Raw genomic sequence first — 26187 nt, forward strand, 5'->3', positions numbered from 1 at the left:
TATAAAGTAAAAAGGTTACCAAAGAAAAATAAATAGGGGTAATTTCAAAGGAGATGTGAAGGGCAAGTCTTTAAGAAAGTAGTGGGTGTCTGGAATGTGCTGTCTAGCCTGGTGGTAGAGGGAGATACATGAGGGAATTTTAAGAGACATTCAGATGGTCACATGAATGTGAGGGGAAATGGAAGGATCTGGACACTGTGTAGGCAGAAGGGATTAGTTTAGTTGACCATTTGATTACTACAATATTGAATTACTGTGTTATAACGTTGAAGGCCAAAGGGACTGTTCCAGTGCTGTAACTGTTCTATATTCTATGTTTTAATTGCATTACTGAACTTCATTGTTGTTCGTTTTAAACAGACGGTAAAAAGCTCTCATTCTTGCTAAACCATAAGTTTAGGTGACAACCAGTTATAAGGTTTCTGATATGTGGTGCAGATTGAGATTAAAATATCTGAGTAAAGTCCAATGATTTAACAGTAGATTTTTATACAGCATATTTAATTAAATACCTGAACTACTCAAAACTATTTTAAAATCTGGAATGAATGTAGAATAATTTTATTATTTCTCTGAAACAACACAGAACTTGTACTTATTATAAGTATCTGTACTCATTCATTTCCAAATTATATGAAGGTAGTAAAGGTATGATATTAAAGTTTCTTTATCTGTTTTACTATAATATTTTAGTTTCTGGCACACAGATTCTGATAAGTCACATCAGCTCTGCACCTTTTCTGCTTCATCAGTCTTTGTCTTTCCTTTCCACAAATTTCCAAACACAATTCCAGAAAACAGTACTAGTCCCAATGTGCGATTCAAACAGAATTTCTTCCAGCAGTCTTGAGGACTGTTTATGTCCAATGAGTAAATCTGTTTTAAGAAAGAGCAAAATATACAGTCAGATAAATTGGCATCTTAAGTAAGAAGAAATCTTACAGGCATCTTTATAAAACGATTTTCTTATTTAAAAGCTTAACTATGCATGATGATAACAGGCTTATTTACTGCTATTTTGATGAACAAGACCATTAACTCATAACTGTAAAGTCAGCCATTATTGATCCTTAGCTGGCCAGTGGTGTAGTGGCATTTGCACTGGACTTTGGGGTGAGTGGTCCCAAGTTCAAATCCAGCCAGCTCTTTGCATGTTTTTCATCTGTGCTGGGTTGAGCATTGAGCTCAACTTGCTTCTGAAAAAAAGTCAAATGCTACAGAAGCACCAAAAAAAGCCACCCGCTGAACCACAAGGAGTGAAGAGGAACATTATCTGTGCTTAGATCAACATTGATTGATTTTAAAACTTACAATCTTAGATGACAAGGAGGCATACAGGAGCAAAATAGCTAGTCAAGTGGTGTCACAATAACACACCGTCAGCAAGACTAAACAATTGATTGCAGATGTCAGGAAGGTAAACGCTGAAGAAAACCTACCAATGCTTATTCAGGGGTCAGGGGTGGAAAAGGTGAGCAATTTAAAGATACTGGGCATCAATATCTCAGGATCTAATCTGGGCCCAAAATATCGATGTAATCACAACAAAGGCACACCAGTGGCTATACTTTATTTCGGAGTTTGAGGAGATTGGTGTGTTACTAAAGACTTTAGCAAATTTCTACAGGTCAGATGTACTGAGGAGAAGATTCTGATCGGTTGTATCAAACGCACAGCATCATAAGGGGCTTCAGAGTTGTAGACTCAGCCAGCTCCATCACTGGCACAAGCCTCGTCATCATCGAGGACATTTTCAAAGCTGGTGCCTCAAGAAGGCTGAAGGGCCCTCACCATTAGGAACATAATCTCTTCTCACTACTATCATCAAGGAGGTGGTACAGGAGCCTGAAGACCCACATTAACATTTTAGGGACAGCTTCTTTCCCTCTGCCATCAGATTTCTGAACTGTCCATGAAATCATGAACACTGCCTCCCTATTCCTCTATTGCACTATTTATTTTTTATTATTATATCTTTCAGTAATTTGTTATGGCTACATAATGCTGTGACTGAACAACACATTTCACGACTTTTGTCATGACCTGATTCTGAAATTAGAAGTCATAGAACTAAATTTGTTCTTCTCTGGTGCAAAGGAAACCTCTGCAGTAAAAAATGATGAAGTAATCCCAGTTATAAATTTCTTCTTTTAGCCTGTAGGACTCAGGACAATTCAGTTAAATTATGAAATCTAAACATGCTGCAAGTTATCTAGTTTATTCCTTTCCCTGCAGTGAATTTGCTCTAGAAATAACTCACGCTGGCACAAACTAATTACTGGGAATGATATTTACGTCTGAATAAGTAAACCCAGATTACACCTGTTTATATGAAACTAGCACTCTGTGGACAACTGTTAAGTATCACTTAACAGTTTGGCTTTGGACTGCAGACATACAGACTTTGAAATTTTCCTATCTCATAACTTATAATCTTTGTAATCTCCATGATAAACAAGTTAATTTTTAAAAATGTTTCCTCGCTGCATTTGGATTTATCAATGAATGATCATTTAGCAACATCTTTTTGGAGTGAAGGATTTATATTATCCACCTTTGATGTGAACTGACAATATGTTGATATGTTTATACTGATTGCATAATAGTTCACTTCAAAGTACAATCAGAACAAGCTGTGATACACAATATATGGTAACAAAAGCAACATAATAGTTTAACTTCCTTTCCAATTTTCACACAGGGGTAATTACCTGTGTTGCATAGAAGGAACATAGTCAAATATTTGGAATTAAACAATAGGATGATAGATAAACAGACCAACTTCCAAAACAATAAGATGCACTTGAAGTGCCACACACAAAATGCTGGAGGAACTCAGCAGGTCAGGCATCGTCTATGGAAATGAATAAACAGTTGATGTCTTGGGCCGAGAACTCTTCTTCAGGACTGTAAAGGAAGGGGGAAGATGCAGCAATAAGGTTGGGGGAGAGGAAGGAGGACAATCTAGATGATGGGTGAAGCCAGACAGGTAGGGGAGGGAGGATGAAGCAAGAGGTGATAGATGGAAGATGTAAAGGGCTGGAGAAGAAGGAATGTGATAGGTTTGGAGAGTGGACCATAGGAGAAAGGGAAGGACGAGGGATCTTAGTGGGAGATAGGCAAGCGAGGAGAAGAGTTAAGAAGCCAGAGTGGGGATTTGAAGAGGAGGGAAGTGGAAAGCAGAGGGGGAAAATTACCAGAAGTGAAGAAATTGATGTTCATGCCACCAAGTTAAAGGCTACCTAGTTGGAATAAAAGGTGTTGCTCCTCCAACCTGGGAGTGGTTTCATCATAGCAGAAGTTGGAGGGGGGGCATGGACTGGCATGCCGAAATGGAAATGGTGATAGGAATTGAAATGGTTGACCACTGGGATATGCCAATTTTTGCTGATAGAGTGGAGGTGCAGGTGAAATGTTGCCCCACCTGGAAGGACTGTCTGGGACCCTGGATGGTGGCCAACCATTTAAATTCCTATCCCCATTGCTATTCTGCCATGCCAGTCCACAGCCTCCCCTTTTGCCACAATGATGTTACTCTCGGGTTGGAGGAGCAACCCCTCATATCTTTTCCCTTTTCCACCTATCACCTCACTGTTTCTTACTTCACCCACCCCACTCACCTGGCTTCACCCATCACCTTTCAGCTTGTCCTCCTTCCCCTCCCTGCACCTTCTTATTCTCGCATCTTTCCCCTTCCTTTACAGTCTTGAAGAAGGGTCTTGGCCCGAAATGTCAACTGTTTATTCATTTCCATAGATGCTATCTGATCTACTAAGTTCGTCCAACATTGTGTGTGTGTTGCTCTGGGTTTCCAGCACCTGCAGGATCTCTTGTGTTTAAGATAAAACGAAAGAAACGTCCTTCCAAGTGAAGTTCTTTCAATTTAGAGTTCTGCATGCAAAGCTCACCCCAGATGCAATTTATAGAATTCCCAATTCCTAAGGATTACCCTGAACTTTCTGTGGCCTGATACTTTTTTAATTGCCCATTCCATTTACAATTGTGTATCTTTCTAACATAATCCAATGCAAGCTTGAGGAACAACATCTTACTTTCTCTCTCACCACATTACCCCCTAGTCATATATGTCAAACTCAAGGCCCGCGGTGGAATTATCTTTGGCCCGCGAGATAATATCTAATTACTATTAAAGCTGGCCCCAGTAATCAAAGCGCCTATGGCGTATGATATGGCTAATGCTGAGTTTATTCAGGTACCAGGTTTTCAGGGTTTTTAGTGTTTATTCGGCAGTCTTCTTCATAAGAAACGGAATTTGTAAAGTGAAACACTTTGTAGTTACAGCAGAGACTGAGACACATGAGAGCAGGCTGAAAAAATGGAGGCAACGAAAGCTGTGTTTGCACGCGTCCGACTGATCCGGCCCGCATGAAGCTGCATTTTGCTTAATCTGGCCCGTAACCTAAAATGAGTTTGACACCCCTGCTTCAAGCATTCTATGCAACAGCCTTTTCAGTTTGTGTTAGAAGTGGCCAGTTCAGCTATAAGAGGAATGTTTAGAGGACCAGGTGGTGGCTGTCAGGAGAGGAATAGGGTGGTAGGTCAAAACTGTGGTGTTAGCTCTGAATTCTTTCTTCCAGGATGACACATGGCCTGTTTTCTCTTTTTGGTTTCAGATTTCCCAAACCAAATTTTCATCTTTCTACCTCCAAAAGAGTTGCCAGATGTGCTGGACATTCTCTGCAACCTCCTTATTTCAGATCTCTGACAACAAGTTCTTTCTTCATTCCACAATTTCAGCATGTCTAGTTCTTTTTTCTTGCTCCCTGGTTCTTTCTCTTTGGCACCTCTGTTGTTGTGTGAGTTAGTTTCAAAGCTCAGGCATTTCAAGGCACTAGAAATATTACCATCAATCCTCAATGCAAGTTCACTGGAAGGAATACCAAACCATCTCCCAAGGAAATCCCCTGCATTAAGGCACCAGCTACTTCAGTCAGCTACTTATGGGAGGCCATATTGTTCACATGCACGACACAGAGCTCCCGAAACAGATGCTCAGTTCCTAGTTCTGTCATGAGAGAAGATTAACAAGTGGACAGAGAAAGTGATTTAAGAACATACTCAAACTTTTCTAAAAGATTTCCACTGACTCATGGCAACCTCTGGCCCATGGTACTCAAATGGAGAAGGATCATTCAGGATGGTACTGACAATGCATTGGGAGCACACAGAAATCCCACATATGCAATAGAAGAAGAGCACCACCTCATAATCTACCCATCCACTCATCCTATTGGCTACCTCTTACCCCATTTGGGGAAGAGTCTATGGTTCCTACATTTGCCTCATCAACTACCTCAGAACTCACAAAAGTAAGAGTGAAGCAGGCCATCCTCAATTCCAAGAGGCCTCCCATGATGGAGACAAAAATCGATGAATTTAAAGAATTAAGTAAATAAACAAAGGAAAGACGGACAAATTAGGGAAAATGAGAGTGGATGAATTCTGCGTCATATTAGGGACAGAAAATGAAATTTTAAAAAAGAATAAACTAAAGAAAGCAAATCAATGTTTACATTTAAAAAATTTAGATCTGACAACCATTTACAATCTGGTGGAATGAAACTTTGTAATTCTAACTATTCATTAGGGTTTTATTTGAAGGTTCAAAATTGCACAAGGGGTATCTGCCTGTATTAAAAATTCTAATTCAGTGATCTTTTGCATTGATTATTCATCTGTAATCAAAATGTTCATTAACTGAATTGCATGTTAAAGCAGTAATTTCTGACAGAACGCAATTTATGTAGGATCTGTAACCACAAAACTGGATGGACATTCTCCTCAAATTGTACTACTACGTGTTAATTTATTGAAGCATTTTATGGCATCTTGCAAGGGATTTTGCTTCCTTAGAATAAACAGTACTTTAAAAGGAAATATCATTCCTATGCCAAAGTGCAGCTTCTGTCATTTAGGAGGAAGTGGATAAAAAGTAACAAAAATAATTCCAACCCAACTCCAGCCTCATTTAGTTATAAAAGGAACAGCTACAGATATGCATACCTGATAGGCTAGATGAGTTCCAACAGCTACCACAGCTGTATAGTAGGGCAATGTTTGTTCACTGTTTACTCCTACCACTGTCAATCCTGTCAGCATGACAGTACTAAATCCCATTAGCCATTGCTTGGTCTGTTCTTGAAACTTCAGTGCAGTTGATTTCACTCCTATCAGAGTATCATCTGCTTTATCCTAGATACAGAAACCCACAATAACATAAGCTGAGGAACAATAAGTCACATTAAAAAAAAACTTGTTTTCTCATGATAATCATGCACCCAAAACCAAGATACGACATCTATCACTTCATAATAGGTATACAAGTATCTGGAGACAATGCTTCTCTTCGATTAAAAAAAAGATTACAACATTTACTTACTTGGAAAACACAGAATTATGTGTAAGATGATGAGAGGCATTGATTGTGTGGACAGTCAGAGGCTTTTTCCTAGTGCTGAAATGGCTAGCATTTGGAATGGGCTGCTGGCAACGGTAGTGGCGGTTACGATAGGGTCTTTTAAGAGACTCCTGGACAGGTACATGGAGCTTAGAAAAATAGAGGGCTATGGGTAACCCTAGGTAATTTCTAAAGTACGTACATGTTCAGCACAGCATTGTGGGCCGAAGGGCCTATATTGTGCTGTAGGTTTTCTATGTTTCTAATTAAATATTTAATCTAACATTAAAATTTCAGTAAATATCACTTCTCTCAAATGTAGGAAAGGAGTAAAACACTTATATTTTGTACGTAAAACAAAATTTTCCAAAATCCTTTCAGCCATGCATGATTTCTTTTAAACTAGCCTCTTCACTAGTAAAATTTCATTTAGACATGAGTAAATGAAACACAATTGCTTCATACTTCTATTTTGGATTTATTCAAGTTATGGTTAAAAGAGGGCAGGACTGTCTGTTGAAAGACATACCACTTGGTAAATTGGTTTACTATTGTCATATGTACCAAGGTTAAATGAAAAACTTGTCTTGCATACTCATTCATAAAGATCAACTCATTGCCACAGTGCAATGAGGTACAAAGTAAAACTATAATAAGAGTGCAGAATAAACTGTTAGTTACACAGAAAGTGCATATTAACAAGTAGAATAACAGTATATGATTGATCAGATGTTAAATAAATCTTGCTTTATCAATAAATGCAACAAAAGCATGGTAATCATTGTACTGCTAAATTAATTGGTGAACAACAGTTATTCCAGGAAAGCAAATGTTTTAACTGTAGTTAATTGCACAAGAATGCAAGAACATAAATATTTAAGGTATCAAAATCTTCCTCTGATGCAATGACTAGAATTATAAATGTGACATTCCTGCAGCCCTGGATTCCATTAATATTGCCTAGCTAGTGTTTTCTGTTAGTTCTATCAAAACCTTCTTTGTTCCTATATCCTATGCCACAGTAAAACTGAAATACTTTATGAAATAGAGTGCATTGAGCTAGAAATTCAGCCATATGGAAAAAGACATGATGCAACAATGATGTAGGTTTCGGTATGTCATGTCTTAAGCATGAGAAATTGGAGGGGGAGGGGTTTGGCAAAAGTAAAAGGACTGCGGGATGGACAGGCAGTAAGGGCTATGGCTGGTGTCAGGATCAACCGTGCAACGGAGCTTTGCTAGTTGAAGAAGGGATTGGTCAAACACATGGGCAAACAAACAAACAAACAATCCTGGGCTGTGAGAATGTGGGAAATTCCTTAGAATATGAAACACTAATTATATATTAAAGATTTGAATTAAATGTAGGTTGCATGATAAAGATGTTTGAAGATGATACAAAATAGAAGATATAATTGATAGTGAGAATGCAAGCATTTGAGTTCAGTATTAAAAGGTTTGGTCAGTTGGGCAGAAAAGTGACAGAGCTCTTTCTGCAAAATCCTTAACCATGAGTGAAGAGCCAGAGGATTGCAGGATAGCTAATGTTGTTCTATTGTTTAAAAAAGGCTCTAAGAATAAACCAGGAAATTATAGGCCGTGAACCTGACATCAGTAGTGAGTTAAGTTATTGGAAGGTTTTCTAAGGGACCGGATACATAAGTATTTGGTTAGACATTATGGCTTTGTGCCTGGTAGGTCATGTCTAACCAATCTTACAGTTTTTCAAGGAAGTTACCAGAAAAATTGAGGAAGGTAAGGTAGTGGACATTGTCTACGTGGACTTCAGCAAGACCTCTGACATCGTCCCACATTGGAGGTTAGTCACAAAGGTTCAGTCGGTCAGCATTCAAGATGAGGTAGTAAATTGGATTAGACATTGGCTTCACTGGAAAAGCCAGAGAGTGGCAGTAGATAGTTGCCTCTCTGACTGGAGGCCTGTGACTACTGGTGTTCTATAAGTACCTGTGTTGGGTCCATTGTTGTTTGTCATCTATATCAATGATCTGGATGATAATGAGGTAAACTGTTTCAGCAAATTTACGGATGACACCAAGATTGGGGATGTACTGGACAGAGTGGAAGACTATCAAAATTTGCAGTGGGATCTGGACCAGCTGGAAAACTGGGCTGAAAAATTGCAGATGGAAGGAACTGGAGGAATTCGGAAGGTCAGGCAGCATCTACGGAAATGAATAAATAGTCCACGTTTGGGCCAAGACCCTTCTTCAAGACTGAGAAGGAAGGGGGACGATGCTGGAATAAAAAGTGGGGGTGGGGGGGGGGAAGAAGATAGCTAGAAGGTGATAGGCTGTCTGGGATTTCCTGGGGAGACAGAAGCAAGTCGGACAGTCAAGTTCTGCAGAAGAACTTTGAGTAATATTGTATATATATTGTTTAAGCATTCTTTGTTGTTTACATAATGCATTGTGTGTTATATGTAAAAGTATGTAAATGGCATACGTCATTACGCCGCCACATTATATACACATGCTTTGCTTAAAGCAAAAATGAAATTAAGACTCGTTAACTCTGGGGTCCCATCTTACACTTTCAATTAGTTTTATGTTTTTAAGGTAGAAAATATAACAATATAAACCTCATGTTTTGGGTCAGACTGTAATTTCCTTCCACCCATGTTGATATTTTTCCTGCTTTCCCATCTAAAACCTCTATAAGTTGTTTGGCTACCATTTGGAATGCTATAGTATGATGAAATGCAGTTTTAGCTGTTCCTCTCAAATAATGTAACTTAGGTTTTAACAACTTTTGTGAGGCTCCATGGTTTGGTTTGGAAGCTATGAAAATAACATTTAGATGAACTATGATATTAACTTACCTGATGTGCATAAATTGTGTCATATATCAATGTCCACATTACACCAGAAATATAAAGCGGTAGACAGATTGACCAATCACAGGAACCCTTCACAGCAGACCAACCTAAAAGTGCTCCCCAGTTTATTGTAAGTCCTATAAAACAATAATTTTGTAATAAATCAACTATATTTAGATAAATTATAAAGGACTTGCCCCAAATTTTAGTGGGCATCAAACAGAAGGGGGGAGAGAAGAGATGAGATGTAAAGTGAAACAGCTGCTGACTATTTGCATTTTACTTGAAACCACTGCTTTAAACATCTCAAGCAAATAGATATTCTTATTTTAAAAATGGCATCAAGCAACAGCTTACTCTCTTAAAATAATTTTCCGAAGACATGAAAACTTCTAATGAATTTCATCCACAGCATCTTACGAAACTTTAGTCCTACTTCTGATAAATAAGTTCCTCATTTTTTATTTTGTGCAACACTAGTTCATTGACTACATAAAAAATTTAAATACCAAAGATGGACAAGTGGAAAATAATTAGTTCTGCATACAAAGACATGATCATCACCATCTTAATGGAAAGGCCATGTGAATAACTCAAAAACTGCGAGTATTGGAGAATAAAGTTGCATTGTTTGCTGTGTAACCAAAACTATGTAACCAGCCTTATATTTACTATGTATCCAACTCATTAGCCAGAATGAAATCTCTGTATTGTTTCTGTACTACTGAACGCATCAGTGCCTTGAGAATGTAGCTAACAGTGAAAGTAAGCATGTAGTGATAACGGTGGTAGACGGGATCATGGAGTGGTGTGATGTATGGGGACCAGTCAATGCTGGGAAGAGGAACACGTGTTCCAGGGAGTAGACTAGAGCAAGTATGGGCTACTAAGCAGAAATATTGGTGGCGAATCGAGAAGCTAATGTGCTGGAGATAAGCGTTGCAAGCAGATAGGGCATGCTAATGTAACTGAGATAGGAGACGAGGGTATGCTAATGCAACTAAGATAAGAAATGGCTATAAAAGACGCTGTGTACCAGGGCTCGGGGAGCAGTCAGTGACAAGCTCATTGATTGCTTCAGCTTTTGTTTGCAAATAAAGGCTTAACTTCTCGAAGAATCGTCTGCATCTCCTGATCATTTCAAGAAACCACGACACAAGCAGTCTAGGAATAAGAACTTGATCTTACAATGCTTTTTAGTTTGTTTAACATTATTCAGGAAAAAGCTAAATTTAAAGACTGTTTAGAAATTATTAAAATGAATGAAACTACATAGCATGCAAAAGAAGGCAGGATATTTGGAGGCAGTAACATATAGCAATGTATCACCTGGTTGGAATAACTGAAAGCTGGCTACATCAAAAGCAGAACTGACATTTATATTTTGTATGTTCCTGCTTAAGAAAAGATGGATAAGGAAATAGTTGAGAGTATTAGTGGGGAATGTGTGTGGGGGGGGGGGGAGATGTTTAATTTTAATTCTTTGGAAGAAATTATAGGTTAAATAATTCTCTGGCAGCTTGATAGAAATGCATTATAATGCATCTCAATTGCCAGATCCCTTAACTTTACTCAATAGAACAGAGGATGTTATTTAGCAAAAGGCTTCCATTGAAGGAACATGGATCTCTTTTTCTCAGTACACAGGAGCACAGTGCAATAAATTAAGTGGTCTCACCTTACTGAATTCTTACATTGTTTTAAAATCTATTTCCTTTTTAACTCAAGACATATAACAAAGTAAAATTTTCTAAACATGGAGAAAATTCAGAAATCAGAGGTTCAAAGAGACTTGAGAGTCCTGTGCAGGATAACATAAAGGTGAACTTACAGGCTGAGGAAGGCAAATGCAATGTTAGCATTCATTTCAAGAGGACTAGAATATAAAAGCAGTGGATGTAATGCTGAGGCTTTATAAGTCATTGGTCAGATTGCACTTGGAGTACTGTGAGCAATCTTGGGCCCCATATCAATGCTAGGATGTGCTAGCATTGCAGTTGGTCCATAGGAGGTTCACAGAAATGACCCTGAGAACAAAAGGGCTAATGTATGAAAAGCGTTTAATGGCTCTGGATCTGTATTCACTAGTTTAGAAGAATGAGGGGCAACCTCATTGAAACCTATCTGACATAGAAAGGCCTCAATAGAGTGGATGTGCAGAGGTGTTTTCTATAGTGGGAGTCTAGGACCTGAGAGCATAGCCTCAGAATAGAAGGATGTCCCTTTAGAGTGGAAATGAAGCTGAATCTCTCTATCCAGAGGACAGTGAATCTGCGGAATTCATTGCCTTTGTGGAGGCCGAGTCATTGAGTATATTTAAAGCAGAGGCTGATAAGCTCTTGATTAGTAAGGGTGTCAAAGGTTATGGGAAGAGGTCAGGAGAATGGGGCTGAGAGAGGGTAATAAATCAGCCTTGATTGAAAGATGGAGCAGACTTGATGAGCTGAATGGTCTAATGTTACTCCTGTATCTTAAAAATTGCTAATGACAGAACTTGAATGTTTTTTAGAAGAATCTTAAAAATCCAAGTTATAGCATTTTATTTATAGCTGCGGATTTCAACAGATCTCCCCCCAATTCATGGAGTTACTCTGAAGACTCAACTTTCTTACCCAGAACTAACTGCGGCCAATAAGTTAGCCTCTTCATCAGAGGGTAGGTGACCACGAGACCCAGTGATGCAGCTCCAAGTGCAATACTGTTAATAGAAAAAAATATTTCAGAAGATTTAGAAAAATAGAGGATTACCAAAAGCAATTAGATTTAAATTGGTGTCTTAGCCAGCTTCCATGGAAATGAAGTGATGAGATACAAAACAAATTGTTAAAGCTGCTGGATTTGAAAATGAAAAGGAACAGCAAAACATATTCAGTAAACAACACAGAACACCATCCAATATAAACATGAAATTAAACCACAATATTTTCAAGTAACTGAAGTGGATTAATTTCTGTTCACTCAAACAACAAATTTTTATTCAATAGTTTACCCGTAAATGCTCTGTGCATTGCATAAAGAATGTAGCACAGTTACTCCTCGTCATCCATTGATTTGCTCTCTCAAGGCACCACCCTGACCTCTTCTAAAGACTTTGAAGTACAGTATAATAAACATCTGAAATAGCCCAAAGGAGCAGAGATATGTACCGATATAAAACATTCTTTTTTGATGCTTCTCAATAAAGGACCAAATGAATTTTACATAATTGCTACAGAGTTGCTGTGAACAGTTTCCGGACACTCTTGCCTAGTGGTTGCAAGCTGTGTAACATCATAACTGCCATTCAAAGACAGGTGAGTCTTTGTTTATACAGATGCACATTGTATTTTCACTGCTTGTAAATGTCAACACAATCAATACATTTATTGTTATTTGGCAGGTGCACTGGACACATATGACAGAACCTTAGTGGTTTCTGCATTTGTTTCTTCTACATGAAGTACATGCCTCTATTCTTCATGGGCAATGAAGTTGGAGCATACAGTTACAAGAAAAAGGTCAAACCTTTTGCAATGACCTGGTTTACTGCATTAATTAATCATAAGATGTGGTCTGATCTTCATTTTAAGTCACAATAATAGACAAACACAATCTGCCTAAACTAATAACACACAATTGTACTTCTTCTCATCAATAATGAGTATACCATTTAAACAATTACAGTTCAAAAAAGTATGTGAACCTCTGGGGTAATGACTTTCTACAAAAGCTACGTGAAGTCAGGTGTTCCAATCGATGAATGCTGAAGGAGGTGAAAAAGAACCCAAGGGTAACAGTGAAAGATCTGCAGGCATACGCCAGTGAAATGAAACCTGATTCTGAGATGCACCAGCATATCATCTTCAGCACATTCTGTAGTAGGTCACAAGCAAGGATGTCTGTATTCTAAAAACAAAGTATACTGCAGATGCTGTGGTCAAATCAACACATACAAACAAGCTGGATGAACTCAGCAGGTCACTTTCACTCACATTCCCACTTTCACTCTGTCTCCTCTTCTAGCTGCCTATCACCTCTCTCATGATTCTGCCTTCTTCTACTACCCATAGTGCTTTCCCCTTAGATTCCTTCTTCACCTCTCCTGCCTATCCCCTCCCCCACCTCCTGATCTTTCCTCTGATTGGTTTTCCACCCTCCCCCACCTTCTTTATGGGGCCCCAGCCCCTCCTACTTCAGTCCTGACGAAGGGACTCTCGGCCCGAAACGTTGACTGCTCATTTCAACGGATGCTGCCCGACCTGCTGAGTTCATCCAGCTTGTTTGTATGTCTGTATTCTGCTAACAGCTGGTTATTCACCTGCATAATTGGCCCTTGATAATGTTGTACATTTGCATTCACTGAAAATGATAGACCTAATCAGCTGAGGATATTAACTGATCCAGTCTGGATAATAAAAAGTTTGAGTACCTTCAGCAGGCAAATATGAACACATTACTTTCCTGACAAATGATACCCTTATAATTAGATTACACAGCGCTCTTTGTCTTTGTGCTGTAGGTCTAAAAATCTACTTACAACAGAATTTAAAAAAGAGTAACATTTATATCTGGGTCATTCCATGCTGGTTGAAATTTGTCTGGGCACTTCAGTATTGTGCTAAGATTGTACATCTGATGTGATTTATTTGCCAGAGAAGCATCAATTACATCATTTCCAGTGCAATCCCTCTTTTGGAGCATCTTGGGAAAAAATAGTCAGTCTCCCAATCACAAACACACCTACGAACTGATTTTTCACAATGCACTGTCAGTTTCAGACACAACAATCCTCCTAGCCATCAAGGCCATTTTCAAGAGGCAGCACCTCTAAGAAGGTGGCACCTATGTCCTAGAAAGAGAATACAACATTTGGGTTATAAAAAAAAAGTACACATATGAAATCTATTTCTCTCATTCCACTTACAAAAGTCAAATAGCAGAATCTGACCTATTTCAAATAGAGGGCAGCTACTTCACTTACCTGTAATAATTTAGACACAAAAGAACAGCAAGTGCTAGGCTCAGCTGACCACCTAAAAACACGAGGGCCTGAAAGTGACTGATTTCTCCAGCAGCTATGGGCCGATTTTCAGTTCTAACAACCTGTTCAAGAACAGAAGAAATAAGTGATGATTAACAGGAATCAAACTGTGGAATTGGAATCACAATTTTGCAAATTAAAATAAACAAATGCTGGAAATGCACAATAGATCAGGCAGAAACTTAGGATAAAACAAACCCTCATCTAGAAATATAAAAGCAAAAGCAAAACTTCAGCAGATCTAACAGCATCTATAGCCAGAGAAACAAAGTTAACAGGCATTCTCTGTGACAACTGCGATGCAAATCAATGACTATGAAAATTGTGCAACATTATACTTCCAGATACAAGGATTTTTAGAAACCTTGCCCTTAAAAGGTCAGTGCCATTGTGACTGGAGGCACAAGAGACTGTAGATGCTGTAACCTGGAGCAAAAGCAAATTGCTGGAGGAATTCAACAGGCCAAGCAGTATCTGTGGAGATGAAGGGATAGTCGATGTTTTGACTATCAGAACATGCAAATGAATTGCTAGACATTTACAGTTGCAATAAAAAGGTTGTGAACCCTTTGCAGTTACCTGGTTTCTGCATTAATTATGTGGTCTGATCTTCTTTGCTCTGAGTTTTCAATGCTTGCAAATTATATGCAGAGATGACCAAACAAGCAGCATGCACTACACACCTTCGCACAAATGGATTTGTGGATCGAAGGCTCACAAATAATGCGGGCCTGTCACAAGGAGGTTTCTGGCTGCAGTGAGACTTCAGGATGATGTGTTGCCTCCCAGGTGCTATGGTCTGCATGGTCATGCAGTGGTTACAGGGTTACAGTGCTTTGGTTTCCAGGGGTTTTCCGTTTCTAGTCCTGTCGCACATAATCACCTTTTTTTTACCTACTACGTACGATTCAGCATTCCACATTTCCTGAACTGAGCCCATATACGCAAAGTGTGTCTAACCAGAGGATTAGCTATTGATCTGGGCAGACTGCTAGGGAGTGCAGAGCCAAGAAGTGCAGATATAGATAATTCTTTAGTGGAGCTCAACTCCATTGCCACCTAGTTAGGGCACTCGGGTTGACCGTGGAAGAAAGACCAGAAGGCAGCACAACGTATATTAGCTGCCCAGTAATATAAGCGAAAGTTAGGTAAAGCCACCTTCTTTTTTAGATTTTTGGAGGTAGATTTTATTAATTCTAGAGCGCTTATTCTGCCACAGATATGACAAAATAATAGAGTCTAAGGAATCAAAAAAAGATTTAGGAATAAAAATTGGGATAGATTGAAATAAGTATAAAAATTTGGGGAGAACATACATTTTAACAACATTAATATGACCTACCAAGGACATAGATAGAGGTGACCATTGTACCAGACTCTGTTTTATAGCATATGAAAGATTGACAAAGTTTTCACGAAAGAGATCTTTAAACTTCCTTGTGACTGTAATTCCAAGATAAGTAAATTGATTATGGACTACTTTAAAAGGGAGATCACGAAATATTAGTTCTTGTGCTTCTTTATTAATTGGGAAAAGTTCACTCTTATGTAAGTTGAGTTTATAGCCAGAGATCTGGCTAAACTGGTCAAGAAGTGAAAACATTAGAGGTAAGGATGTAGACGGATTTGAGAGAAAGAGTAATAAGTCATCAGCATAGAGAGCAACTTTATGCTCAACACGCCCTCTCCAAATCCCGGTCAATTCAGGACAATTTCGAAATGCTATCGCCAGAGGTTCTATAGCCAAATCAAAGAGAAAGGGACTTAAGGGGCATCCCTGACGGGTGCCACGTTTGAGATTAAATACTTGGGATTTCTGAAAATTAGTTAGAACAGAAGCAGTAGGACACAGGTACAGCAATTGGATCCAAGAGATGAAACTTTGGCAGAGGTCAAATTTTTCTAAGACTGCAAAAAGGTAGTTCCACTCTATACGGTCAAATGCTTTCTCCGCATCAAGGGAGATAACACATTCAGGAGTCCCAGTTGGAACTGAGTATAAAATATTAAATAGACGCCGAATGTTAAAAAAAGGGAGACGGTTTTTAATAAAGCCTGTTTGGTCATCAGAGATAATGGAGGGAATAACGGTTTCTAATCTATGAGCCAACACTTTAGCTAAGATCTTTACATCAACATTGAGCAGAGAGATCGGCCTGTACGAGGAAGTGTTCAAACAGGCAATTAGGAAGGCCAGAAGGGCCCATTACCCTTGGCAAACAGGATCAAGGGGAATCCCAAGGCACATTTACACTTGTATTAAGAAACAGGAGGTAAGTAAGGAAAGGGCAAGTCCACTGAAGGACAAAGAAGAAAATTTGTGCTTGGAGTCAGAGCAATTGGCTGTGTTATTAAATGTGAACTGTTTCAATACTAACGGAGGAGAAGAATTTTAAGAATAGTGAAGGTAGACTGGAGCATGATAATACGTTGCAATAGTTTGAGATTAAGGAGGCAATAGTGCTCCATCTTCTGAAAAGTATTAAGATTGATAAGCCTCTAGGGTCTACTGGCATATAACCCAGAATATCAAAAGGAGCATTTGTGATCCTCAGCAACAAGAGAGAGATCCCAGAGGACTGGGAAGTAGCTAAAGTTTTGCCTTTGTTCAAGAAAGGAAGTAGGGATAATTCATCCTCACATTAATAGTAGGGAAGTTACTGGAGAGGATATTGAGGAGTAGGATTTATGTGTACTTGGAAAGGCAAGGCCTGCTTCGGGACAGTCAGCATAGCTCTGTGGCAGATAAGGCAGGTCATGCCTTACAAATTTGATCAAGTTTTTGAGGATGTGACAAAGGAACTTAGTGACTGTAAGGCAGTGGACATTATCTACATGGGTTTTAATAAGGCATTTGATAAGGGCCCTCATAGTAGGTTGATTCAAAAGATGCATGGGATCCAGGGTGAACTGCAAGTTTGGATTCAGAACCGCTTGCCGAAAGAAAACAGACAGCAGGGATGAAGGCTAGAGGTTCATGGCCAGGGTGTTCCACAGGAATTGGAGCTGGGAACACACACAAAATGCTGCAGGAATTCAGCAGGCCAGACAGCATTTCAGGCCAAAATGTCGACTGTATTCTTTTCCATAGATGCAGCCTTGCCTGCTAAGTTTATCCAACTCTATATGTGTTGGTTAGATTTCCAGCACCTGCAGATTTTCTCATTTGTAATTGGTGCTGGGACCTCTGTTGTTTTTGACATGTATCAGTGATTTGGATGGAAATATAGATGGTGGATTAGCAAGCGTGTGGGTGACTCCAAAATTGGTGAAGTTGTGGACAGTGTAAAGGACTATCAATAAACGCAGCAGGCAATAATACAACAGTTACATTTATGGCCAGAGGAGTGTGATTCAGGTAAGTGAGAAATGTTTCACTTTGGAAGGTCAAATGAAAGAAAGTATACAGTTAATGTTAGACCCCTGAACAGTATTGAAGTACAGAGTGATCTTGATCCAGATCCACAGCTGACTGGACAAGGTGGTAAAGGCAGTGTATGGCATGCTTGCTTCCACTGGTAGGGGTGTGAATATAGAGTATGGAGGCCATGCTGCACCCATACAAAACTTTAATTGGACCACACTTACAATATTGTCAGGTCACCCGATAATAAGGATGAGGAGACTGTGGAGAGGGTTCAGAAGAGCTTTACCAGTGTACTGCCTGGATTAATGGATACGAGCTACAAGGAACGGTTGGACAAACTTGGGTTTACTTGTCTAGCGATACAGCGTAGAACAGGCCCTTCTGGGCCTAACTTAACCCTAACTTAAGTTAGGACTAACTTAACCCTAGTCTAATCACAGGACAATCAACCTATTAACTGCCATGAACTTGGACTGTGGGAGGAAGCCAGAGCACCTGGAGGAAACCCACAGGCACACGGGAAGAATATACAAACTTTCTTACAGAAGATACTGGAATTGAACTCCGAACTCTGACGCCCCAAGATGTAATAGTTTCGCGCTAACCACTACGCTACCTTGGCAGTTGTTCTCCCTAGAGTGGGGCGGTTGTTCCAGACCTGAGTTTCACAGATTCCTCAATTAATGGTAGAGGTCCATGGCATAAAAAAAAATTGGGAACACCTTCCCTAGAGCATCAAGAGGCTAAGGGGAGTCATGATAAGAGTTACTGTTAAATAATGTGATTTCCCCAGGAAGAAATATACACTAGAAAAGATGCTTTGGGGGTTTGTTGTTGTTTAAAGGTGACAAAAGAGGCAAGTTTTTTTTAATGCAAAGGTTGTTATGCTTCTGGAATAGCTACCAGGAGTGGTAGTGGAATCAGGCAGTTTGGTGGAGTTTAACATGGACACATGAAAATTAAGGGAATTGAGGGATATGGATGATATATATGAAGAGGGCATTTAGTTTCAATTGGCATGAAGATCAGCACAAAACCATGATTCAATTTGACTGGCCATGCTGTACTGTTCTACCTGAAAAACTCTGATAAGGTTCTCCATTATTTAAAGACAACCTGGTCTAAAGTTTTTGAATCCAGGACATCAAACTTCTCTCAGGTCGGTCTTGCTCTCCCTCCAACATCTGCTTGTTATCAAACAGAACCAACCCATTCCTTTCTTAATCAATCCTTAATTGGAATGAATCCCCAACCCTCCAACCAGGTAACACGTCTCAAGTCTTGAACAGCTCCACAATATGCTGGAAGAACTCATCAGTTCGAGCAGCACCAGTGGGAGGCAAGAAATAGGTATCATTTTGGGCTAAAACCCTGTATCAAGTCCTGATTCAGGGTTTTGGCACAAAATGTCGGCAATTTCATTCCTCCCACCAATGCTGCTTGACCTGCTCAGTTCTTCCAGCAGATTCGTGTGGCTCCATATTTCAGCATCTGTAGTCTTGTGTCTCCCTTGAACAATACTTCTGAGTTGAGACTATTCACCTTCTTTGTCCTAAAAACATCTCTATCTCTACAGCCGACCTAACCTGTAATCCATTTCCCTTTGTTAGTTTCCCCTTAGTATTCAAGACCTGTTCTATGTTTATGATGCTACAGGAATCTTTTATCTGGAGTACTGCGGAGACATAGTAGAAACGTTCCTGCGCAAGTCCGGCGAAGAGCTTTAAAAACCCAGTCTCCATAAAAGAGGGGTACCGTCTAGCAAAGTGGTCTGAGTCAGAGTGGTAAGGCTTTGGCTCAACAGGGCTTCGGCGAGAACAGGTAAAAGTAAGGTAAGTAGACAAGTTCATTCTTTATTACTTATTTAACTCTTGAGAGAATAGAGGGTTTGTCTACAGGGCCAGTTTTCTGTTCTGGGTGTCAGATGTGGGATTTCTAAGAGATGACCTTTGGCCTGTTAGGGAAAGTGAAGTGGTGATAGGAGCTACAGGGAGGTAGTCACCCCAAGGCTACAGGAGACAGATAAATGGGTGACTTTCAGGAGTGGGAAGGGGTGAACATCAGACAGTGGAGAGCACCTCTATGTCCATCCCCCTCAATAATAAATACTCCATTTTGAGTACTGTTGTGAGGGGACGACCTAACCGGGGGGGGGGGGGGGGGGGGGGAAGCAACAGCGACCGTGCCTCTGGCACTGAGTCTGGCCCTGTGGCTCAGAAGGGTAGGGAAAGGAAGAGAATGGCAGTAAAAGGGCACTCTATAGTTAGGGGGACAGATATGTGATTCTGTGGACGTGAAAAAGAAACACAAATGGTAGTTTGCCTCCTAAGTGCCAGGGTCCAAGATGTTTCTGAATACGTCCACAATATCCTGAAAAGGGAGTGCGAGCAGCCAGAAGTCATAGTACATATTGGTAGAGAAAAGGCAGGAGGTCCTGAAAATAGAATACAGGGAATTAGGAAGGAAGCTGAGCAGGACTTCAAGTATGTAATCACTGGATTGCTGCCTTTGCCAAGCGACAATGAGGATAGGAATACAATGAAGTGGCAGATAAATGTGTGGCTGAAGATTTAGAGCAGGGGCAGAGGGAATCAGATTTCTGGATAATTTGTACCTCTTCTGGGGCAGGTGTGACCGGTACAAAAGGGACGGATTGCACTTAAATCTGAGGGGGACCAATATTCTTGAGGGCAGGTTTACTAGAGCTATTAAACTAATATAGCAGGGGGATGGGAACCAGGATGATAGAGCTGAGGATGAGCCAGCAGGTTTACAAGTAGATGATGGTGTAATATGAATTTAAGGACGGACAAGCTAATGATTGGGTACAAAGGAAGATGGTTATGGTGGTTGGAGATCAATCATCTCATCCTCAGGACATCACTGCAGGAGTTCCTCAGAGAAGTGTCCTAGGACCAACCATCTTCAGCTGCTTCATCAATGACCTTCCTTTCATAAGGTCAGGAGTGGGAATGTTCGCAGATGAGTGCACAATGTTCTGCACCATTTGTGACTCCTCAGATAGTGAAGCAGCTCAAACCCAAATGCAGCAGGACCTTGACAATATCCAGGCTTGGGCTGACAAGTGACAGTCAAGCCACTTAAGTGCCAGGCAAGAGAGGCTCTAACCATCGTCCCTTGTCATCACCATCACTGAATCCCCTACTATCAACATCCTGGGGGTTACCATTGACAGCAAACTAATCTGGTCTAGCCATATAAACATCGTGGCTACCAGAGCAGGTCAAAGGCTAGGAATCCTGTGATGTGTAACTCAGCTCCTGATTCTCTTAAGCCTGTCCACCATCTACGAGACTCTGGTCTGGAGTGTAATGGAATAGTCGCCACTCGCCTGGATGAGGGCAGCTCCATCAATGCTCAAGAAACTTGACACCATCCAGTACAAGGCAGCCCACTTGATTGGTACCCCTTCCACAAGTATCCGATCACTCCACCATCGACAAACAGTTACAGTAGTGTGTACTATAAACAAGATGCACTGCAACAACACATCAAAGTTCCTAAGGCAGCACCTTCCAGACCCATGACCACTACCATCTAGAAGGATGAGAACAGCAGATACCTGGGAACACCACCACTCGGAAATCCCCCTCCAAGTCACTGACTTGGAAACATATCGCTGTTCTTTCATTGTCGGTGGGTCAAAATAATGGAATTCCCTCTCAAACAACACTGTGCGTGTCCCTACACCTCAGGGACTGCAGTGGTTCAAGAAGGCTGCTCATCATCACCTTCTCAAGGGCAACTAGGGATGGGCAATAAATGCTGGTTTAGCTGGCAATGTCCACATCCCGTAAATGAATAAATTTTTAAAAATGTATACAGAGCAATAAGTTAAATTGTACCATAGAGGCAAAAGTCAAAAGGGCAAAAAAAGCAGGACTGAAGGTGCTGTATTTAAATGCGCACAGCATTCGGAATAAGACGGACAAACTCATGGCACAATTAGAGATCGGTCAGTATGATGCTGTAGGCATCACCAAATCATGGATGATTGAAGGCTATAGTTGGGAGTTAACATCAAAGGATAAACTTTGTATTGAAAGGACAGGCAGGAAGGCATAGGCGGTGGTGTGGCTCTGTTGGTAAGAGATGGAATTACATCTTCAGAAAGAGGTGACACAGGATCAGAGACTGCTGAATCTTTGTGGGTGGAGTTAAGGATCTACAAGGGTAAGAACCATTATTGGAATCATATGTAAGCATCCAAATAGTAGCCAAGATGTGGGGTTGAGATTGCAAAGGGATCCAGAAAATGCATGTAGTAAGAGCATCGTCAGAATTGTAATAGGGGATTCAATATGCAAGAGAATTGGGAAAATCAGTTGGCGTTGGATCGTTAGAGAGGGAATTTGTTGAAGGCCCACAAGATGGCTTTTTACAGTAGCTTACAGTTGAGCCTACTCGGAGAAAGGCTATCTTAGATTGGGTGTTGTGTAATAACCCAGATTTCATTAGGAAGCTTAACATAAACGAACCCTTAGGAGGCAGTGATCATAATCTGATTGAATTCATACTGCAAGTTGAGAGGGAAAGGCATAACTCACGTTATCAGTATCGCAATGGAATAAAGGGAATTACAGAGGCACGAGAGGAGCTTGCTCACGTGGTTTGGTGGAGGATACTGGTGGGGATGACGGCAGAGCAGAGGTGGCTGAAGTTCTGGGAATAGTTCACAAGGCACAGGATCGATATGTCCCACAGAAGTTCTCAAATGGCAAGGGTAGGCAACCTTGGCTGACAAAGGAAGTTAAGAATTGCATAAAAGCCAAGGAAAGAGCATATAAGGTAGCAAAAGTGAGTGGGAAATTGGATGATTGGGAAACTTTTAAAATCCTACAAAAGGCAACTAAGAAGCTACAAAAAGGGAAAAGATTAAATATGAGGAGAAACTAGACAATAATATAAAGCAAGGTACTAAAAGACTTCTTTTCAATTTAATAAGGAGTAAAAGGGAAGTGAGAGTTGATATTGGACCACAGGGAAATGATGCTGGTGAGGTTGTAATGGGGACAAAAAAATGGAAGATGAACTTGCATCTGTCTTCACTGTGCCAGAGTCCGCGAGTGTCAGGGAGCAGGAGTGAGTGCCATTGCTTTTACAAAGAAAAAAGTGCTAGGCAAGCTCAAAGGTCTTAAAGTGGATAAGTCACCTGGGCCAGATGGACTATATCCCAGAGTCCTGAGAGAGGTTGCTGAAGAGATAACCGATGCATTGATCATGATCTTTCAAGAATCACATGATTCTGGCATGGTCCTGGAGGACTGGAAATTTGCAAATGTCACTCCACTCTTTTAGGGAGGAAGGAAAAAGAAAGGAAATTATCAGCCAGTTAGCATAACCTCAGTGGTGGGGAAAGTGTTGGAGTCTCTTATTAAGGATGAGGTTTTGAAGTACTTGGAGACTCATGATAAAATATTTCTAAGGGAATAGAATATAAAAGTAAGGAGATAATGCTGAGCCTTTATAAGACATTAGTCAGGCCACATTTGGAGTACTGTTAACAGTTTTGGGCCCCACATCTCAGAAAGGATGTGTTGTCATTGGAGAGGGTCCAGAAGAGGTTCACAAGGATGTTTCCGGGAATGAAGAGGGTTAACATATAAGGAGTGTTTGGCAGCTTTGGGCCTGTACTCCACTGGAATTCAGAAGAACACAGGGGGATCTCATTAAAACTCACTGAATGTTAGGAGGACTGGATAGAGTGGATGTGGAGAGGATGTTTCCTATGATGGGGGTATCCAGAACTAAAGGGCACAAAATTGAGGGGTAACCTTTTAGAACAGAGGTAAGGAGGAACTTCTTTTAGACAGAGAGTAGTGAATCTGTGGCATGTTCCGCCATGGACTGTGGCGGAGGCCAAGTCTGTGGGTATATTTAAAGCAGAACTTGATCGTTTCCCGATCGGTCAGGGCATCAAAGGATATGGCGAGGAGGCAAGTGTATGGGGTTAAGTGGGATCCAGGATCAGCCATGATGGAATGGCGGAGCAGACTCGATGGGCTGAATGGCCGAATTTGGTTCCTACGTCTTATGGTGTTATAATACTGCTGAAGGATTGTGCAAAACAAAAAGCAAGCACAAGCTCTAAAACGGGCACTTTTCTTAAAATAATATAAACTGTGAAAAGTGTATTACAGCAAGCAGCTTACAGAGTGTGTTCGAGCAGATAAGTTACCTTTCTATCTATGTCTTTATCCCACATGTCATTGATTGTACACCCAGCTCCTCTCATTAACAGTGCCCCTGTTCCAAAGAGGGTAAGCATGGACAGGTCCGGAAGGCATCCTGGCTCTGCTGCTAAGCCAATACTCCAGGTACAAGGCAAATACAACAACCAGGTCCCTAAAATATTAAATTGTAACAAATTAAAACATATTGATTGCCAATGCAATATTACTAAATTAAAATTGCAAAAAGGATATTAATTCTAACATCATTATAAAGAGCGTGCTGCAGGACCCACACTAAAGATCTAATCCAACAATCCAAAGCAGAGGTGTCATCTTTCAAAAGTGGTAATTAAATGAAATTCAATCTACTCCTTCAGTAGAATCATTACAGAATCAAATTATGAGGAGGTATTACATATTCCTTTTGACCAACATAATTTAAAATGTAAGTCATAATGTAAGTAAATGAAGAACATAAAATGCAGAAAAGTTCAATAGGAAAAAGTACATATTGACTGCTGGTATCGACTAGTTCAGATGACTGTGTAGTAAATTCTTAACCCACTTAAAAAGTGATTTAATCGTTTGAGTAGCTCACTCTGATTATTCAACTGCGAGCACAGATCTGCAGGTGATTTGGCACGTTGCACCTGCTCCTATCTGTCTGTCTATTTCAGGTTTGCTGCGTCAGTGGGACTTCGCTTTTACAGTAATGGGGAAATTGCATACTGTTCTCTGCGGGCCCTCAAAGAGGAGTTGTTCTCCGGGCTGGCATCAGGAACGATCCCTGAAAAGGTGCCATATATACCTAGACCGCCCCAGCCTCTCCCCATCCATTTACTCCACCCCCTGCAATGTCATGGTGCAATGCAATGGTGTTATGAAACTCCCACTTCACCCCCTACCCTACCCCAGCTCCCCCGTCCCCGTCCCCTGCTTTACCGGTGGGCTTGTCCACCCGCATCAGCCTCAGGTAAGGCTGTACGAGCGGCGGCGTCAGCCCCACCAACCTCGCCGCTGACAGGCCGCTGCTCCTCCGATCGGGCGCGGCGGCCGCAGCCGTGACCCGCCAGCAGCCGCGACTCGCCAGCGGCGCGGCTGCCGCCCACAGCCGGCGTGACACGACACATCGCAGCATCCCCAGCGGCTGTGCGAGACGCGCCACGCGTGGGTCAGGGTCGGCGTCCCGTCCCGCAGAGCGCCATCGCTCCTCCCGGAGCAGCCGCTGCGCATGCGTGTCTCCGCACAAGCCAGTGGCCGCGCAAAGCAAGGCCTTTGAGAAATCAGAGACGGTGGGTGTTGTGTATTGTTTCAAAACCCACAAGTAAAGCTCTACTTCAATACAAAATTGTTAAACTTCAGAGGTTGTTTTTGAAGTCTCTCTATCTTTGCTTTCAATGTCTGGTAATGACTTTTGCGTACTGTGAACCTGAGCTTGTCTTTATCTGTCCTCTTGTTCCGGTACCTCTCCTTGAATTTCCTCCTGTTTGTCAGCAGTCTCTTGAGTTGAACTTTTTTTTACATATGTGGTGTTCCTTGCATACTGCACTCCAACTGGAGATTCAATTACCACGATTTCCTGTTTTCCTCACCACCCTGTGAGGTGATGAAAGGTGTGGTGAATTTGTCCACTTCTTGCTGGATAAGCAGTGTTCCCAACTTTTACAGTAGACTCTTGTGTTCCTCTGTGATCGTCTGCGTACAACTTGTACTTTCCTTTTTGTTCTGCATCCCGATCTCGTACTTTCAGTTCTGCTCTGTGTACCTCCCTGACATCTGGTAACTTCCCCCTCATTTTGCGGTTGTAGAGAAGTTCGGCATACTTCTCCCTGTAGCGGCATGTTCCACGCATCTGCACACAGTCACATACTTTCTCACTTCACGTTTCCAGTCAAGTCCTGCTTGAGTTATCCTAATCCTTTTCACCTGTGATGCATTTTGGCGCTTCACTTCACCATTTGCCTGAGCCCACTTTGGCGTTGTTTCAGGTGTCTGATTCCATGACTCTCACAATATTCCTTGAACTGTTCAGATCTGAATTGAGGTCCATTCTCTGATTTGATAGATATGGGCAGTCCATATCTACTGAAAATGTTCTCTAGACTGTCAATAACTGTGGTTATGGAGGTCATGAAATCAGCTGTAGTAATCAACTCCTGCTAGAATGGAATAACACACACAAAATTCTGGTGGAACACAGCAGGCCAGGCAGCATCTAAAGGAGAAGTGCTGATGAAGGGTCTTGGCCCAAAACGTCGACAGTGCTTCTCCTTATAGATGCTGCCTGGCCTGCTGTGTTCTACCAGCATTTTGTGTGTGTTGTTTGAATTTCCAGCATCTGCAGATTTCCTT

General features: G+C 40.9%; 1 protein-coding gene across 1 annotated transcript; it reads right to left on the reverse strand.

Moving 5' to 3' along the window:
• Positions 1 to 469: 469 nt before the first annotated feature.
• On the reverse strand, positions 470 to 25172 carry coq2 (coenzyme Q2 4-hydroxybenzoate polyprenyltransferase). The gene is made up of 7 exons (XM_073065029.1): positions 24778 to 25172; positions 23841 to 24007; positions 14215 to 14336; positions 11867 to 11952; positions 9258 to 9391; positions 6025 to 6213; positions 470 to 876 (listed from the first exon to the last, which is right to left on the reverse strand). Exons 1-7 carry the CDS (start codon positions 24971 to 24973, stop codon positions 724 to 726), a joined length of 1047 nt encoding a protein of 348 aa, XP_072921130.1. The 5' UTR covers positions 24974 to 25172; the 3' UTR covers positions 470 to 723.
• Between the last annotated feature and the right edge of the window lie 1015 nt (positions 25173 to 26187).

This window comes from Hemitrygon akajei, chromosome 13 (assembly GCF_048418815.1).
Source record: "Hemitrygon akajei chromosome 13, sHemAka1.3, whole genome shotgun sequence".
Lineage (NCBI taxonomy): Eukaryota > Metazoa > Chordata > Chondrichthyes > Myliobatiformes > Dasyatidae > Hemitrygon > Hemitrygon akajei.